Source organism: Lampris incognitus, chromosome 14 (genome assembly GCF_029633865.1).
Source record: "Lampris incognitus isolate fLamInc1 chromosome 14, fLamInc1.hap2, whole genome shotgun sequence".
Lineage (NCBI taxonomy): Eukaryota > Metazoa > Chordata > Actinopteri > Lampriformes > Lampridae > Lampris > Lampris incognitus.
This window is the reverse complement of record NC_079224.1, coordinates 10,860,522-10,879,051: the sequence shown is the minus strand read 5'-3', so window position 1 is coordinate 10,879,051 and position 18,530 is coordinate 10,860,522. Positions and strand designations below refer to the sequence as shown.

Here is an 18,530-nt window from a genome sequence, read left to right as displayed (position 1 = left end):
CATTTGCTTCAGTGCTGTTGGGTCGGGGTCACCATTTGCTTCAGTGCTGTTGGGTCGGGGTCATCATTTGCTTCAGCGCTGTTGGGTCGGGGTCATCATTTGCTTCAGCGCTGTTGGGTCGGGGTCATCATTTGCTTCAGCGCTGTTGGGTTGGGGTCATCATTTGCTTCAGCGCTGTTGGGTCGGGGTCATCATTTGCTTCAGCGCTGTTGGGTCGGGGTCACCATTTGCTTCAGCGCTGTTGGGTCGGGGTCATCATTTGCTTCAGCGCTGTTGGGTCGGGGTCATCATTTGCTTCAGCGCTGTTGGGTCGGGGTCATCATTTGCTTCAGCGCTGTTGGGTCGGGGTCACCATTTGCTTCAGCGCTGTTGGGTCGGGGTCATCATTTGCTTCAGTGCTGTTGGGTCGGGGTCATCATTTGCTTCAGCGCTGTTGGGTTGGGGTCATCATTTGCTTCAGCGCTGTTGGGTTGGGGTCATCATTTGCTTCAGCGCTGTTGGGTCGGGGTCATAATTTGCTTCAGCGCTGTTGGGTCGGGGTCACCATTTGCTTCAGCGCTGTTGGGTCGGGGTCATCATTTGCTTCAGTGCTGTTGGGTCGGGGTCATCATTTGCTTCAGCGCTGTTGGGTCGGGGTCATCATTTGCTTCAGCGCTGTTGGGTCGGGGTCATTTTCCACACGGATATGCAGCTGAGTTGCCTGGGCGTGGACACGTAATGACGTCATACTTTCCAGAGAAGCTTTGGGTAATCTGTTGCTCACTGTTTTGTGAGCAAGCAAACCGTGCTTAAAGCACAAAGAGACGCTTTGTGGTATCTGAAGAAAGGAACAATTCCTCAGGTGAAATTCCCCCTCGGGGATGAGTGAAGCATTCTGATTCCTGTTCCGATAACAGACGAGACGCTCACGCGTCGACACGGGCAGTCACACACGCGCTTTCACTTCCGACTGGCTGCGCGGGACATAGTATTCATTTTGAAGATGACGTCACACCGCCTCAGGGGAACGTGAATGCGGGTTGTCCGTCATGTGTTGAATTGAAATAGTATGCTAACATCTCATCAGCAGTTTGCCTTTTTTCAAAAAAATATTTAAATAACTTCGTTAAATGAAACACTCAACAGCAGAGAAAGTGCTATATATATATATATATATATATATATATATATATATATATACACATTGCTCACAACACCATTGACGGTTTCAGAAAAAAACACTATATACATATATATATACACACACACACACACACACACACACATAGTATTATTGTAGTATATTATATATTTATTTTATTGTTGTATTATATTAAAATATTTATTATGATACAATATTATATATTACTAGTAAGTGACCCGCAACCAAGTTGCGGTGATCATGACGTTTATTAGCTATCCACCCGTCTAAATCTCCCTCCTCTTCATCCTGCCAGCTAACCGCCTTCCCCCTGCCCCTGCCCCTGCCCCCCCCCCACTCCAACTCCCCCCCCCCCAAATGCTCAGAATCACTTGAAATGCCGAGAAAAGTGGTTTTTAGCCATTATTAGAAAATGCATATTTTGCATAATTATGCATAATTATTATAATTATATTGTAATTTTCTGCTATTTTTTCTGGTCCTCTCTGGAACAACACCTACCACCTCCAAACGAAATTAGGATCATAAATGCTTGAGTTTTCGGTCCCGCTATCAGGTTAGAGCAACAGCCCCTCAAAATGTCTGCGCATGCGCGGCCCTGGCGTGCGGTGTTTAAGGTTTCAGGTTTGGGGTTTCGCGTTGACTCAGATTCGGGGCCGTGGCGCGAGAGAGAGAGAAAGTGAGAGACTCATTCTGACTCATCAAACCTGAACAAATTAGCAGTTTACTCATCAACTGTCATTCAAACCTTATGTAAGTAGCACGTTTGTACATCAGAATGCCAAGCGGTGTGGTCACATTTACCTACACATTACATAAGTGTGTGTGTGAGTTTTGTGCTGCTAAAAGATGCTGGTCTAATCAAAAGGATCTAGTTTGATGATTCGATAGTGGAAGTGGCCCCTAGGAAGTCCGGGTCGTCCTCTGTGTGGAGTCTGCATGTGCTCCCCGTGTCTGCATGGGTTTCCTGTGTGTGTGTGTGTGTGTGTGTGTGTGTGTGTGTGTGTTTTGGCCCTGTGATGGACTGGCGGCCTGTCCAGGGTGTCTCCCTGCCTGCCGCCTGGGGTAGGCTGCTGGGGTAGGCTGCTGGGGTAGGCTCCAGCGTCCCCGCGACTCTGAGAGCAGGATAAGCGGTTTTATATATATATATATATATATATATATATATAGGATCACCCTGAAACAGCCGTGTCCCCTCTCAGAGGCTGTGTCATAACAACCAGGAAGTTCAAATCCAGTTTTGTTACATTCGGTGCGTGTGTGGCTCATCTTGGAATCACAAGAATGATGCTTGGGTCTCACTGCCCTCCCATATCATTTTTCCAAGTGCCGCTTCCTTTTCCTTCCCATAAAAGGAACATTTACTTAACGCCCCTTCGCCGGTTGGAGGAGGGCGGTGGTAAAGGTCTGAAGGGCAGCTGGTGCCTTGCTAAAGGGCTCTAAAAGTGTGACACAACAACAGTAAATAGGAGGTCATCCAGCCAGCCAGTGCACGCCGAGCACCCCCATGTTGACTGTTCAGTAGTGAAGAGTCCTCCAGCCGATTTTCAAGAGGCCGAAGAACCTGAATGACGAGGTGTGAATTTCCGTTCAGGAAGTAGGCCAACAGCTGAGCCTTTCTCATAAAGCCCAAAACACACCAAGTCCTCGAACCGGCAACTAACGTAGTGGAAACACCGCCCCGAAGTTTAGAGTCGACCAGCCAAAGCCAGTAAACACATTTAACTTCCCACGTCCGAAAACCTCGAACGCAAACATAATCATTCAACACTTCGACTTAAAATCTATAATTCAATTAGATTCAACTTTGCTCCAAAAGAGGCCTGTAGAAGGCTAGAGAGGAAGAACAACAATTTATAACAGAGGGACTATGAACTCATACAGGACACAGGCCGCACAAAAGGATACTGACCCAATCAGACAACACACGTTCACATGTGTTTACATGTTTACATGAGCTGTTTACACGTTTACACGAGATGCTTACATGAACTTTTTACATGTTTACACGAACTGTTTACACGTGTTTACATGTTTACACGAGCTGTTTACACGTGTTTACATGTTTACATGAGATGTTTACACGAGCTGTTTACATGCGTTTACATGTTTACATGAGTCGTTTACTACATGTTTACATGAGCTGTTCACATGTTTACATGAGCTGTTTACATGTTTACATGAGCTGTTTACTACATGTTTACATGAGCTGTTTACATGTTTACATGAGCTGTTTACATGTTTACATGAGCTGTTCACAGGAAGGAAGTGGGCTCTACACAGCGAGGAGTCCACATCAGCCGTGTATGAGTAAATAAACAGATCAGCACGCTGACCCAGGCCAACACGGTTTCTGTCCTCCGTTAAGTCATCTGAGATGCAGATGTCCAAGACGTCCAGACTCGCCACACTCTGAGAGCATCACTACTGGAGTAAAACTCAACACACACTACTTCCCTGCCCTCCTTACAGCTCACATTCACGCTGGTGCTCTTTTCGGCGTGGCGTCTAACGTCAAATCTGCATCATCCTGGGAACATGTGGTCAGTAATCCCTGTAACACCAGAACTGCATGGGCAAAAAATAACCAAGAAAAATGACCAACTCATGTGAATATGGTTAATTGTGATACACGATATATACAGTACAAGCAGGTGTACCCCCACCACCCCCATGCTGACATACATCATCCACAGGACCATGGAAGAGGAGCAGGAAGAACCTCCCACCCTGCCTGACTGCATCGCTGACGTAAAAAGGAGCACCTGCAACATGAAGTATGTGCCAAGGTACACCGCGTGACCCAAGTACACAAATGACTAATGTTTTTTTTAAATTATTATTTTTTAATATCCGCAGTTGTTCTCAGCTGTCAGCTGTGCGATGAGGGAGTGGTCTGGTCCTCATTCCTAACCAGCCGCCACCAAGGGTTGGTGATAAGGGTGGGCGGGGTTTCATAGTTTGAGGCTTTGGTCCGATTGGCTGTATGTAAATGATGGCTGATGACGTCACTACCCTCAGAAAACAGGAGCGGCCGATTTGGGGACGATTAAAGTAATAAGTTAGGTTGGAAAATATTAGTGTTTCAATTCCGGTCCGACTTAGTTCAACTGGTAAGATTTTCATCGACGGTGCACGTCCCTGGTCTCTGCTGCCCCCTGGGGGGTGGTGATGTAGTGACACTCCCAGTTTTTGTTCATTGTCACTGACGGGAGTATCTGAACTCTCCTACACTTGTATGGACGCAGCAGGCCTTCTCTGTCTTACGGGTGGTTGGGCCCATAAAGTAAATTTCCAGCACAAATATGGCGTTATTTTTGTGCCTAAATTCTGTGCGCGTGCAGGGATAAATGTTTTGCGAGCGCGCGCAGAGGCACCGTTTTGAGCGCGCCCAGAACAAGGATGTGGAGCGAGCAGGTCAGGCGTTATAGGTACACCATACGGACGTTAGCAGACGTGCAAATTGGGCACAAAATAGATTTTCCTTTGCTCAAAATGAATAATTATTAATAATTACGACACATTTCTCTCCGAAATTGAGTTTATGTGTGTGCAAAACGTTCATTTGTGCGCTCAAAACATCCCTTCACGCGCGCAGAATTTAGGCACAAAAATAACGCCATACACAAAAACTTTACAAGGAAATGCTCCCACGAGCCTTACACAATGCCCAAGAAGCTAAACGATCTTATTATAACTGCTGCTGCATGGTGAACTGAAACACTATCGTCCACGACTGTGTTCCTTCACGACCTACTACTACTACTTTCGGCTGCTCCCGTTAGGGGGCGCCACAGCGGATCATCCGTTTCCATCTCTTCCTGTCTCCTGCATCTTCCTCTGTCACACCAGCCACCTGCATGTCCTCCCTCACCACATCCATAAACCTCCTCTTTGGCCTTCCTCTTCTCCTCTCCCCTGGCAGCTCCATATTCAGCATCCTTCTCCCAGTGTACCCAGCATCTCTCCTCCACACATGTCCAAGCCATCTCAATCTTGCCTCTCTTGCTTTGTCTCCAAACCGTCCAACCTGAGCTGTCCCTCTAATATAATTGCTCCTAATCCTGTCCTTCTTCGTCACTCCCAGTGAAAATCTCATCATCTTCAACTCTGCCACCTCCAGCTCCACCTCCTGTCTTTTCGTCAGTGCCACTGTCTCCAAACCATATAACATAGCTGGTCTCACAACCATCTTGTAAACTTTCCCTTTAACTCTGGCTGATACCCTTCTGTCACAAATCACTCCTGACACTCTTCTCCACCCACTCCACCCTGCCTGCACTGGCTTCTTCAACTCTCTTCTGCACCCCCCGTTACTTTGGACAGTTGACCCCAAGTATTTAAACTCATACGCCTTCGTCACCTCTACTCCTTGCATCCTCACCATTCCACTGTCCTCCCTCTTATTCACGCATAGGTATTCTGTCTTGCTCCTACTGACTTTCACTCCTCTTCTCTCCAGTGCATACCTCCACCTCCCCTCCACCTGCACCCTACTCTCGCTACAGATCACACATCATCGTCCACGGTGACTCCTGCCTGACCTTGTCCATCAACCTGTCCATCATCATTGCAATGGGTTCCTTCACGACCAAACCTCATAAATTAAATGACACGTTTGTCCAGTTTTATGCATAATTATGACCTGACTGGTGATGGTAGATCCCTTTGGCATGGTCAAATAAAAAAATGTAAATATTTATTTATATATTAAAAAGGTGTTTGGTAGGATATTGGTGAATGAAGAATCACGAGATGTCAAAGTACATACAGTAGATTCAGTCGGGCTCATATCAAACAATTTCTGATCCAAAAAAACCCCCCAGAATCAACATTATATGATTTACGTAATCCATCCAAATGTTTATTTGTACAATATGAAACCACCACCATAGAAAATAATATTGTACTACGTTAAAAAAATACATATACGGTGAATTAGTCCCCACATAACAGACTATACAACGTGCCGGTTAAGATGAGCGTCTAACACAACCCACTGGCACAAAATCCAGTTACATCAGAATCTAGATAACTCAAGAGTCCAGTATCGCAAACCCTAAAAGCACATTTTTGGAAGTACATTAGTGTTTTAGTGGTCATGCTCTGGGTTTCATTGCTGAGAGTAAACCTGAGGAGGCAGGCGAGGAGCGGGCAACACCTTGTTAAAGTGCAGTGAGTGTAAAGGTTTTCAGTAACAGACATATTCAGAACAGTATAATTTTAAGATAATATTGCAGCTATAGAAATAGAAAATCCTCTTCTACCAGGTTTCTCCATTCCCCCATGTAAGAGGCTTTGTAGTACGTCCTGACTTTAACTAGCATGCTATGTAGCTGCTGTTTTCCCACCAGCATCTTCCCAACGGATTGCGACGTTCTCACTTAAGTAGGTTTGAGCACACAGAAGATAACCATAGGAAAATGGCACAGGCCACCAGGAGACATTATGGCTCATTTTACCCAGAAACCCCAGAATCATAAAAGCAGCAAGCCCGGTTTAGGAGTTAAATGTAGCTCTACTGTTAAATATCCAGTCCATCTTCCAGGACGGCTTTGGATCGCGGACGAGAGCCGTAGTGGGTGGACTCTCTCTCTCTGTCGCTCCCCCTCCTGTCTCTCTCACTTCGCTGACTCTCTCGATCTTCTCTCGTCACGCCCCTCTCCCCCCCACGGCTCTCCCACTGCATCCTCGTGCTTTCCACCTTACTCCCTCTCCTCTCCTCTCCCCTCTCCCTGTGGCTCCCTCGCTCCCAGACCGAATATTCTCTCTCCGTCCCCGAGCTCCCTTTTCTTGACTCACTCCTTTCATACTCTTCCCTCCTCATCCCCCGCTCCACCTCTCTCTTGGATTCACTGCCGCGCCTCTCTTTTTGACCTCTCTCTGTTTCAACTTGCCTCTTGGCCTCAGCCCTTTTCCTGCTCTCCGTGACATCACTTCCTGTTCGGCCCCATGTCTCGGCATCTCTGTTGCCCTTCTTCTCACGGGCAGCCTCTTTCCTTTCGTCCCTGCTCCCTCTTTCTCTCTCACTCCTGCTGCTGCTGTGTCTGCTTGTGTTCTCCCTCTCCACCTCTCTCTCCTTTCTTTCCCAGCTTTTGTCTCTGTCGCTCGTCCTTCTCTCATTCTCACGGTTGCTCTTCCTCTTTTCCTCTCTTTTGCTTTTCACCCTCTGGGAGTCCACCGCTCCGCTCCAGGCAGCTGTATCTGAACTCCCTGGCATGCTTTTAAGACAGTTTTGTTCCTCTGCCTTCTGGCTCTTTTCATCCCTCTCTTTTCTTTCTTCTTCTGTCTTCTCATTTTTACATGTGATCTCTATTGTCGTCTCTTGCTTAATCTTGTTTTTTTCTCTTTCAGTTGTAAAGCAATTTTCTGTCTCCCTCTCCTTTCTCCCTTTCACTGAAGTTTCTTTCAGAACCTCCTCTTCATCAATCCCACTCCTAATTTTCTCTTCCTCTTGTTTCTCCTCCCCAGTTTGCCTTCCCTCCCCTATGTTCTCCTTGCTCTCCTCCTTTCCCCCATTTTTGCCATCTTTATCTTCTTCCTCCCTCTTTTCTTCATTCTCCCTCGCCTCTTTCTCACCATTTTCTCTGCCTTTCTTCCCCTTGGCTTCTTTTTCTTCCGGCACCAATTTCTCTTTCTTGTTCTCCTTCTCCTTTCCCTCCTTGTTTTCCACATTTCCTTTCTTCTTTGTCTCCTTACTCTTGCTCCCTGTCTGCTCCTCCTGGAACTTCTTGTCCAGTTTCTCCTCCAGGAGGTCCAGTTCCTCCTCCAGCTGAGCCAACTTTACTGGGTCTGACTCTAACTCATCCTCCACTTCCACCTCCACCTCCTCAATCTCCTCATATTCCTCCAGCTCGATGCCATCCATGGTTTTCTGCAGCTGGGTCTTCACCTTGTTGAGCTCCAGGAGGCCGTCTTGGAGGTCTTTGCACACCTCCCGAATCTTGGTGGCAAACTTGGTCTTGGCACCTTTGCGGAGTTCGTGAGAGTCTTTGGCCAAGAAGAAGACATCTAGGGCCAGGAAGAGGGCCGACATGACCCCTGTGGTGACGCTTATAGCCTGGGCGGCCTTAGCGGCTCCGCCCGCTGCACCCAGGACCTGCACGGTGCTGATGAGCTTGTCGGTGTTGATCATAAGGGCCTTGCCGGCGCGTCCTCCCTCCTTCATCACATGCTTGATGTTGTGGTTCAGCGCCTTCTTGGCGGCACTCTCCGAGTACTTCTCAAAGTCCCATTCCTGGAGGGTGTCCATACCTTCCTATAAAAGGGAAAGAGAGAGAGGAATGGGCGAGAGAGAATACTGTCAGAGACCTTATATTAAGTTCAACACATCTGTGAGTCTCGTTTAGGAAAACCAACATTTGTTTTACTTTTAAAAAGATATTATTTGCCATTGTTATGGTGGTTCAGCCAAATACAGAGCAATCCATAGGAGGACACAGTATTTGGTTGAGCCATGCATTTCATGTAGTCCAAGACCATATGACATGCACAGTACCTGGATTCAAAAAGCAACGTTTGAATCCAGCCACTCAAAACAATATTTGTAGTTGTTGTAATATTTGATGGTTACTCGTCACCATAATAAAATGACTCAGTTTATTAATAAACTTACAGTTTATTAATAAGCAACAAGCAATAAGCAACACAAATAAATCTGCTATCCCAAACTAGCCACTTAGATGAGTTTAAAATATCACAGATCATTCAAAATTATCAATAATTATTGATATCGATTGCCCAGCCCTATATGTTCAATAAAGAACAGGAGAAAAAGGGTTGAATTTAACAACTTTATTTTGAATTTAACCACGAACCAAGCCACTGAGGATGTACAAGCCAGTGCATTCTTAGTGCCGGTCCCAAGCCCAGATAAATGGGGAGAGTTGCATCAGGAAGGGCATCCGGCGTAAAACCTTTGCCAAATCAAATATACGGATCATAAATAAGATTTCCATACTGGATCGGTCAAGGCCCAGGTTAGCACCGGTACTGTAGGCCAGCAGTGTGCTGGTGGAAACTATGCTACTGTTGGGCAAAGGAGAAGGAGAGGGGAAGGCATGTACAGAGGCAGCGGGACAGGAGGAAGGGTAGGAATGTGGAGGTGAGAGTCACAACTTTGACTGTTGGCCGTATGACTGGTAGAGGGAGAGAGCTGGCTGATATGATGGAGAGAAGAAAGGTAGATATACTGTGTGTGCAAGAGACCAGGTGGAAGGGGAGTAAGGCCAGGAGCGTCGGAGGTGGGTTCAAACTCTTCTACCACGGTTAAATGGGAGGAGAAATGGGGTAGGGGTAATTCTGAAAGAAGAGTATGTCAAGAGTGTGCTGGAGGTGAAGAGAGTGTCAGACAGAGTGATGAGTATGAAAATGGAAATCGAAGGTGTATTGCTGAATGTTATCAGCGCATATGCCTCGCAAGTTGGGTGTGAGATGGAAGAGAAAGAAGAATTCTGTTGTGAGTTGGACAACGTGGTGCCCAAGGAAGAGAGTGGTGATTGGAGCGGACTTCAGTGGACATGTTGGTGAAGGGAACAGAGGTGATGAGGAGGTGATGGGTAGATATGGTGTCATGGAGAGAAATGTGGAAGGACAGATGGTAGTAGATTTTGCAAAAAGGATGGAAATGGCTGTGGTGAATACATATTTCAAGAAGAGGGAGGAACACAGGGTGACGTACAAGAGTGGAGGAAAGTGCACACAGGTGGACTATATCTTATGTAGAAGGCGCCATCTAAAAGGGATTGGAGACTGCAAGGTGTTGACAGGGGAGAAGGTAGCTAGGCAGCATCGGATGGTGGTCTGTAGGATGAATTTGGAAACCAAGAAGAGGAAGCGAGTGAAGGCAGAGCCGAAGACCAAATGGTGGAAGTTGAAGAAGGAAGACTGTTGTGTGGAGTTCAGGGAGGAGTTAAGGCAGGCACTGGGTGGTAGTGAAGTGTTGCTGTATGGCTGGGCAACCACTGCAGAAATAGTGAGGGAGACATCTAGGAAGGTACTTGTGTCATCAGGACAGAGGAACGTAGGCAAGCAGACTTGATGGTGGAATGAGGAAGTAAAGCAAAGTATACAGAAGAAGAGGTTGGCAAAGAAGAAATGGGATAGTCAGAGATGAAGAAAGTAGACAGGAGTACAAGGAGATGCAGCGTAAAGCGAAGAGAGAGGTGGCAAAGAGATGTATGAGAGGTTAGACACTAAGGAAGGAGAAAAGGACTTGTACCAATTGGCTAGACAGAGGGACTGAGCTGCAAAGGATGTGCAGCAAGTTAGGGTGATCAAGGATAGAGATGACAATGCGCTGACAAGCGAGGAGTGTACTGAGAAGGTGGAAGGAGTACTTTGAGGGGCTGATGAATGAAGAAAATGAGAGAGAGAGAGAGAAGGATGGATGATATGGGGATAGTGAATCAGGAAGTGCGGTGGACTAGCAAGGAGGAAGTGAGGACAGCTATGAAGAAGACGAAGACTGGAAAGGAGGTTTGTCCAGATGACATACCTGTGGAGGCATGGAGATGTTTAGGGGAGATGGCAGTGGGGTTTTTAACTAGATTGTTTAACACAATCCTGGAAAGTGAGAGGATGCCTGAGGAGTGGAGAAGAAACATACTGGTACCGATTTTCAAGAACAAGGGCGATGTGCAGAACTGTAACAACTACAGAGGTATAAAGTTGATCAGCCACAGCATGAAGATTTGGGAAAGAGTAATAGAAGCTAGGTTAAGAGGAGAGGTGATGATCAGCGAGCAGCAGTATGGGTTCATGCCACGAAAGAGCACCACAGATGTGATGTTTGCTTTGAGAATGTTGATGGAGAAGTATAGAGAAGGCCAGACGGAGTTACATTGTGTGTTTGTAGATTTAGAGAAAGCATACGACAGAGTGCCGAGAGAGGAGGTGTGGTATTGTATGAGGAAGTTGCAGAGAAGTATGTAGGAGTGGTGCAGGATATGTATGAGGGCAGTGTGACAGTGGTGAGGGGTGTGATAGGAGTGACAGATGGGTTCAAGGTGGAGGTGGGATTACATCAAGGATCGGCTCTGAGCCCTTTCTTGTTTGCAATGGTGATGGACAGGTTGACGGACAAGATCAGACAGGAGTCTCCGTGGACGATGGTGTTTGCGGATGACATTGTGATCTGTAGCGACAGTAGGGTGCAGGTTGAGGAGAGCCGGGAGAGGTGGAGGTATGCACTGGAGAGAAGAGGAATGATAGTCAGTAGGAGCAAGACGGATGAGTTTAAATACTTGGGGTCAACTGTCCAAAGTAACGGGGAGTGCAGGAGAGAGGTGAAGAAGAGAGTGCAGGCAGGTTGGAGTGGGTGGAGAAGAGTGTCAGGAGTGATTTGCGACAGAAGGGTACCAGCAAGAATTAAAGGAAAGGTTTACAAGATGGTTGCGAGACCAGCTATGTTATATGGTTTGGGGACAGTGGCACTGATGAAAAGACAGGAGGTGGAGCTGGAGGTGGCAGAGTTGAAGATGCTAAGATTTTCGTTGGGCATGACGAAGGACAGGATTAGGAACGAGTATATTAGAGGGACAGCTCAGGTTGGACGGTTTGGAGACAAAGCAAGAGAAACAAGATTGAGATGGTTTGGAAATATGTGGAGGAGAGATGCTGGGTATACTGGGAGAAGGATGCTGAATATGGAGCTGCCAGGGAAGAGGAAAAGAGGAAGGCCAAAGAGGAGGTTTATGGATGTGGTGAGGGAGGACATGCAGGTGGCTGGCGTCACAGAGGAAGATGCAGAGGACAGGAAGAGATGGAAACAGATGGTCGCTGTGGTGACCCCTAATGGGAGCAGCCAAAAGTGGTAAGAGTAGATTTTGAATTTAACCACCGCAGTTTTCTGTTATAGGTCAGACTTAAAACCGCCCAAAAAACTGCAACACTGGTGAGCTGACCTATCTTTTTTATCAACAATTTCTTCAATGTCTGCATTCATTTTCTCACTCCACGCTGTGAAAAAGTGCTCCCCAGCGCCCTGCCAGCACTTCTCTGCCAGAGCAAAATGCTACATGGACACACCCCCTAATGCATTTAAGTGAAACTATCGAACATTCTACTGAACAATTTTCTTATTGCTATTGATGAAGTGTCTACTGCCGCTACATATCGAATCTCGTTTTATCGCCCAATTTATCCTACATTTCCTAACCTGCACAAATTCCAGACACTCTCGGATGTCCTTGATCTCCTCCTGGTAGCCCTGGATCATCTTCTCCACCTTCTTGCGGTCCATGTTGGAGTGAACCGTGTCTGTGATGTTGGCCGTCGCAGAGGTGATGCTGCCCGCCGTCGCCACACCGATGCCCACAGCTGTGACGATGATAGACGCGCCGAAGGTGAAGGGCGCGAGGATGAGCCCCGTGATGGTGGCCACGCTGCCCGCCACACTGGCCACGCCCCCGCCCACGGCAGCTGACACGGTCCTCTTGTGGAACTGGTCGGCCGCATCGGCTTGGGACAGCATTTCAAGGATGCGCTGCTGTAAGGACGCCCCCCGCTGGTTGAAGAGGCGCACAAACAGACGGGCCGCCATGAAGACACGATCGGCAGCCTGTTCGACGGCTCTGGGGGAGGAGAGGGGGACGTATGGGATGTGGCGTAAATGCACGGCAATGGATTACACAATTCCAGGGGTCGTGGGAAAACATATATGTACATTACGTTTTAAAAGTAATATGGAAATTTGAACCTAAAATAATAATAATAATTCCATTTATACTGTACTTTTCTAAAAAGTAAATAAATAAAACCAGACAAGGCAAAAATAAGAGTAAGACAAAACAAGGAAGAGTAAAAATAAAAACAGTATAAATAAAGATAAATATCAAACATTTGTAAAAGCTTTCATAAAAGGAAAAGTTTTAAGACGAGAGTCAAAAGAAGCGAGAGACTTGTTTGTCTGAGTTCAGCAGGAAGAGAGGTCCATAGTGTGGGGGCTCTAACAGCAAAAGCCCCATCGTCCTTTGCAACAAACAAACAACCAGCAGGGGTCCCCCCCCCCCCCCCGTCTCTTTCTTCTTCTGGGGCATCCTGTCTAGTCAGACAGTTACAACGCATACATTAGTGCGGGAAGCCCCCCCTAGTGGTGGGTGAATGCTGTGTATGGGGGCACGGGGGTTGCGACTAAAAAGAGATCTCTACCCCTCGACTCGTTCTTGCACCCCGGCTCGCCACAATACTTTTCTCGTTTTAGTTGGCAGCCCCGCTACTTGAAACGTCTTCTCGTGCGCCTGAACACATATCGGTGGTCTTGCATCTAAAGGCGACTCCCTCGGAGCAAATATGACCACTCTTATTTTTTACTTTATTGTTGTCGGCATTTAAGGGGCCAAGAAAAAAAAAAGATGAGATAATGATAAAGGGCGGCATGGTGGCGCAGTGGTTAGCGCGGTCGCCACACAGCAAGAAGGTCCTGGGTTCGAGCCCCGGGGTAGTCCAACCTTGGGGGTCGTCCCGGGTCGTCCTCTGTGTGGAGTTTGCATGTTCTCCCCAGGTCTGTGTGGGTTTCCTCCGGGGGCTCCGGTTTCCTCCCACAGTCCAGACACGTAGGTCAGGTGACTCGGCCGTACTAAATCGTCCCTAAATGTGAATGTGTGTGGGCCCTGTGGTGGCCTAGCAGTCTGTCCAGGGTGTCTCCCCGCCTGCCGCCCAATGACTGCTGGGATAGGCTCCAGCATCCCCGCCACCCCGAGAGCAGGATAAGCGGTTTGGATAATGGATGGATGGATGGAAGGAAGATAATGGTACGTACATTTCCTCGTCGTCCTCCTGGAAATTGGACGTCTCGTTCCACTCTGTCCACCCTGTGACCCACAGCACAAACAGTCAAATCAGCAGTCAAAACAGCAAAACAGAAAACCATGAACCCACCTTAACTAGTTAGCTGTGGTGCTTGGGGGCCATTCTGGATTTGAATGCATATCTGTCCTCGTTGGCGTTACAGCATCACTACACAGATCTTTTTTTTCCTCTTTTGATATTTTGTTGGTATTAAACCCCCCCCCCACTAACTCTGAACATCAGAACTGCTCTTATTCCTACTAAGAAGTTAAATTAGGCCAAAAAAATAGCTGAAATAATCTCCCATGTTCTTTATCATTCACCATTCAGTGATCCGCTCCGCTGCAGCTGAATCCATACCGTGTTCCCCGGACTACAAGTGGCACTGGGGTACGAGTTGCACTCGGCGAAAAACGCGTCGTTGTGAGGAAAACAACATATAAGTCGCTTCAACGTATAAATCGCATTTATGTGGCGGTACGGCAGTTTCAGTTGAGTCACAAGATCGATCAGCGCCGCCTAGGGGCCCTAGTTGAACTGCAGCGTATTCGTCCGACAACATCAAACCGCACCAGTCGCTTTGGATTGTAAGTCGCCGGACCGGCCGGATGAGTAAAACCACAGCAGCTTATAGGCCGCGAAATACGGTAGGTAGAGAGGACAGGCTGCAGGGAAAAAACACAACACTAAAACATTCCTAGTAAACACTGGCACACCCACCCTCGACTGTATTCCACCACTCCATGAGACCGTCGCTCTCCTGCAGAGAAAGACCTCCGTTAATACACCAGAATTAAAAAAAAAACAAACAAACTGGTACTTACAGAGGCAGACGTAAGTTAAACACACACACACACACACACAAACCTCTTCAGACTCCAGCGGGTTGCCCTCGGTGGGGTAGGCTGCCATCTCCACAGGCTGGATCTCCACTGTGCTCTCCTGGTAAACACACACACACACATACACAATAACTCATGCTTCCCCCCCCTTTTTCTCCCCAACTGTACCCGGCCAATTACCCCACTCTTCCAAGCCATCCCGGTCGCTGCTCCACCCCCTCTGCCGATCCGGGGAGGGCTGCAGACTACCACATGCCTCCTCCCATACATGTGGAGTCGCCAGCCGCTTCTTTTCACCTGACAGTGAGGAGTTTCACCAGGGGGACGTAGCGCGTGGGAGGATCACGCTATTCCCCCCCACACCCCGAACAGGCACCCCCAACCGACCAGAGGAGGCGCCAGTGCAGCGACCAGGACACACACCCACATCCGGCTTCTCACCCGCAGACCAATTGTGCCTGTGGGGACGCTTGACCAAGCCGGAGGTAACACGGGGATTTGAACCGGCGATCCCCATGTTGGTAGGCAACTGAATAGACCGCTATGCTACCCAGACACCCCCCAATAACTCATACTTTTAGTGCAGTATTTAGATGGACCATTGTCAGTGTATACATCGGCCATCCAGGTGCTAGCAGGAACAGCTACAGTTACAGTACCTGCTACCACTACTACCACTAAAACCATTACTACCACTACTACCACTACAACCACTACAACCATTACTGCCACTATAACCACTACTACCACTATTACCACTACTACAATTACTACCACTACTACCACTATTACCACTACAACCATTACTACAACTACTACCACTAAAACCATTACTACCACTAAAACCATTACTATCACTACAACCATCACTACCACTACAACCATTACTACCACTACTACCATTACTACCATTACTACCACTACTACCACTACAACCATTACTACCACTACTACCACTACAGCCATTACTACCACTACTACCATTACTACCACTACTACCATTACTACCACTACTACCACTACCACCATTACTACCACTACTACCACTACTACCATTACTACCATTACTACCACTACAACCATTACTACCATTACTACCACTACTACTACCACTACTACCATTACTACCACTACTACCATTACTACCACTACAACCACTACTACCACCACTACTACCACTACAACCACTACTACCACTACTACCATTACTACCACTACTACCATTACTACCACTACAACCACTACTACCACTACTACCACTACAACCATTACTACCACTACTACCACTATTACCATTACTACCACTATTACCACTACAACCATTACTACCACTACAACCATTACTACCATTACTACCATTACTACCACTACTACCATTATTTCTGATTATTACTGCGAGAAGTTACTCTTGTCTGTTAGAATTACAGTCAGTTTGTAGACTGAGAACTTCAGAGGATTTAATACGTAAAGGACGATGCTAAATTTGATGGATTATAGGTCATGATGCAGTCTTTTACATCTAGATGTGTAGAACATGCAGGCCATCACAGTACTCTGCGGTGTTTTGGATAACTGCATCCACAAACTCATGCAAATGAAACCAGATTTAAAAGAACAAGTGCTTATATTTCCTTCACTGGATCTCAAAAAGTTGTGTTACTAGCAAGAAAAAAAGTTTGCACATACGACAAATTTGACTAAATGGGATGTTCGTCATAACACACAGGACACAAACACATCATTTTAAAGTATGGGATAAAAACATAGCACTTAAGGGATTTTTATAAAAGAGTATCCACTCCCTCAACAACGGGCTAGTTTTCAGGAAAGCACAGGAAGTAAAAACTGTGCAGTCTACTTGAGAAACTCCTTCCCCCCCATGTGTAGCAACACGAGCTCCTCACTAACCTGGAACGGAGTCAAGTCCTGCATCTCCACGGTCTCCTCCAGGACAGGGAGCTTGTCAGAACTCTACAGGATGAAGGGAGAGGGGGAAAAAAAACCCCTCAATGACGTTCAGCCCAGGATGTTAAAACCCATGAAGGTATGCAGGAGGAACCAGCCTCTACATGGCCCATCAAGAGGAAACACAACAGACCCACAAATCCATAATATGGTCACGCACGATAAGTAAGGGGGAGAACGAGCAGAAATACCTGAGCGCTCAGCTTGGGAACTCTGGGTAAAGTTTGTTTGACCCGGAACGACACCACCTTAGGGGAGGAGGAAAAAAATGGCGTCAGCGAACAGAAATAAAGGAACATCTCTGCCCTGCAGCGTCAGCACCGTCACCAAAAATAAAGAAATATCCATAACTCCCAGGTGGATCTCCTCTCCTGTCAGATGTAGTGTAGGCGAGGACTGTTTTATTTTCATCACATGTGTGGACAAACCCTTCAGTCATTACAGAAACCAGAATAATAATGACCTCTTACCTTTTAAAACACCTGAAAAGGTGTTTCCCTGAATCTATTGCAATCAGAGGCGTTGTCATAAGTACAATAACTGCTATAAACTAAGCCAGGTGTCCCTGCTGGGCGATGGGGTTTATCCACAGTGGCTTACTGGTATCTCGGCAACAGTGACAAATACATCAGCAGCCAAGCACTGATACGGTCCTACAACCCTGCGCTGAGTCCTTATCCAGCCCCTGAAACTTCAGAGGGATTCAAGACCCACCCTTCTCTTCTTCTTTATGGTTCGCCTGCGTCTCAGCTGGCTGCCGCCCTCTGGTGGCTCCAGGTCCTCCCCTTCCTGAAAAGATGATTAAGAGCTGACGTACTGTGGCTTACAGCGTTATGGACACAGATGGTCTAATGTATTCAGGTATCTGTGAATTCAGATTTCCACAAATGTATATCATTTTATTATCTATTATTTTTATTATTATTATTTTTATTATTTATATTATATTTATATTTTTATATGTATTTTATATATATAACTTCGTTAAATGAAACACTCCACAGTAGGGAAAGTGCTCAACAAACAAGGAGCAAAAATAATACTTATCATTAATAATAATAACAATAATAATAATAACAATGACTGACAACTGATGATTGCTTATGGCATGAAGCAGGCTGGTGCTGTCAATTAAATAATTACTTGAATCACTGGATTATATATATATATATATATATATATATATAGAGAGAGAGAGAGAGAGAGAGAGAGAGAGAGAGAGAGAGAGAGAGAGAGAGAGACAGAGACAGAGATATATATAGATATATAGATATTACTGCTGGGATAGGCTCCAGCATCCCGTGACCCCAACTGGGAGAAGCGGCTTGGATAATGGATGGATGTATGGATATATCATTTTATAGGGTACTCACCACAGAAACAGCCAGAAAAGTAAAAAATACATCAGGTACAGGGTGGAGAGAACATGTAAACTAAGACATGCAAGGTCCTGAGCTGGACTCATGTAAAGGATACCTGCTAATACATATTTTGCACTGACGTGAATGCGCTGGTGCTTTCTACAGTTATTTCTACCAGTTCCGCTGCCTGTCACCCTCCTCTGTCAGAGAGCTGACGTGGTCTCACACCTGGTCTCACATGTGGTCTCACACGTGGTCTCACCTGTTGCTCCACTGCTTTGGGCATCCTCCTGAACATTGCACCAAACCCTCCTTTTTTTTCCTTTGGTGAAAAGACACAATACGATGACATCATTAAATGCAACAGTGGGGAAAAAAGATAAGTTCACTAAAGAAAACGCAGGTATAAAAACACTAAATGATCTGAACTCA

At 46.6% G+C, this 18,530-nt stretch overlaps 1 protein-coding gene across 1 annotated transcript; it reads right to left on the bottom strand.

The window, feature by feature from the left end:
* Positions 1–616: 616 nt before the first annotated feature.
* Positions 617–18,396, bottom strand: apold1a (apolipoprotein L domain containing 1a). The gene is made up of 10 exons (XM_056293780.1): positions 18,361–18,396; positions 17,452–17,526; positions 16,929–16,985; positions 16,681–16,743; positions 14,798–14,872; positions 14,651–14,687; positions 13,902–13,953; positions 12,300–12,714; positions 7,271–8,399; positions 617–762 (listed from the first exon to the last, which is right to left on the bottom strand). Exons 1-10 carry the CDS (start codon positions 18,394–18,396, stop codon positions 617–619), a joined length of 2,085 nt encoding a protein of 694 aa, XP_056149755.1.
* Between the last annotated feature and the right edge of the window lie 134 nt (positions 18,397–18,530).

Excerpts from the sequence above, each read along its gene's own strand:
- apold1a (XM_056293780.1), bottom strand. The coding sequence starts at position 18,396 with ATGTTCAGGAGGATGCCCAAAGCAGTGGAGCAACAG. Across the intron at positions 16,986-17,451 it reads CCATAAAGAAGAAGAGAAGG|GTGGTGTCGTTCCGGGTCAA; the intron begins GTGGGTCTTGAA and ends TCCTCCCCTAAG. Across the intron at positions 14,873-16,680 it reads AGGACTTGACTCCGTTCCAG|GAGAGCACAGTGGAGATCCA; the intron begins GTTAGTGAGGAG and ends TGTGTTTACCAG.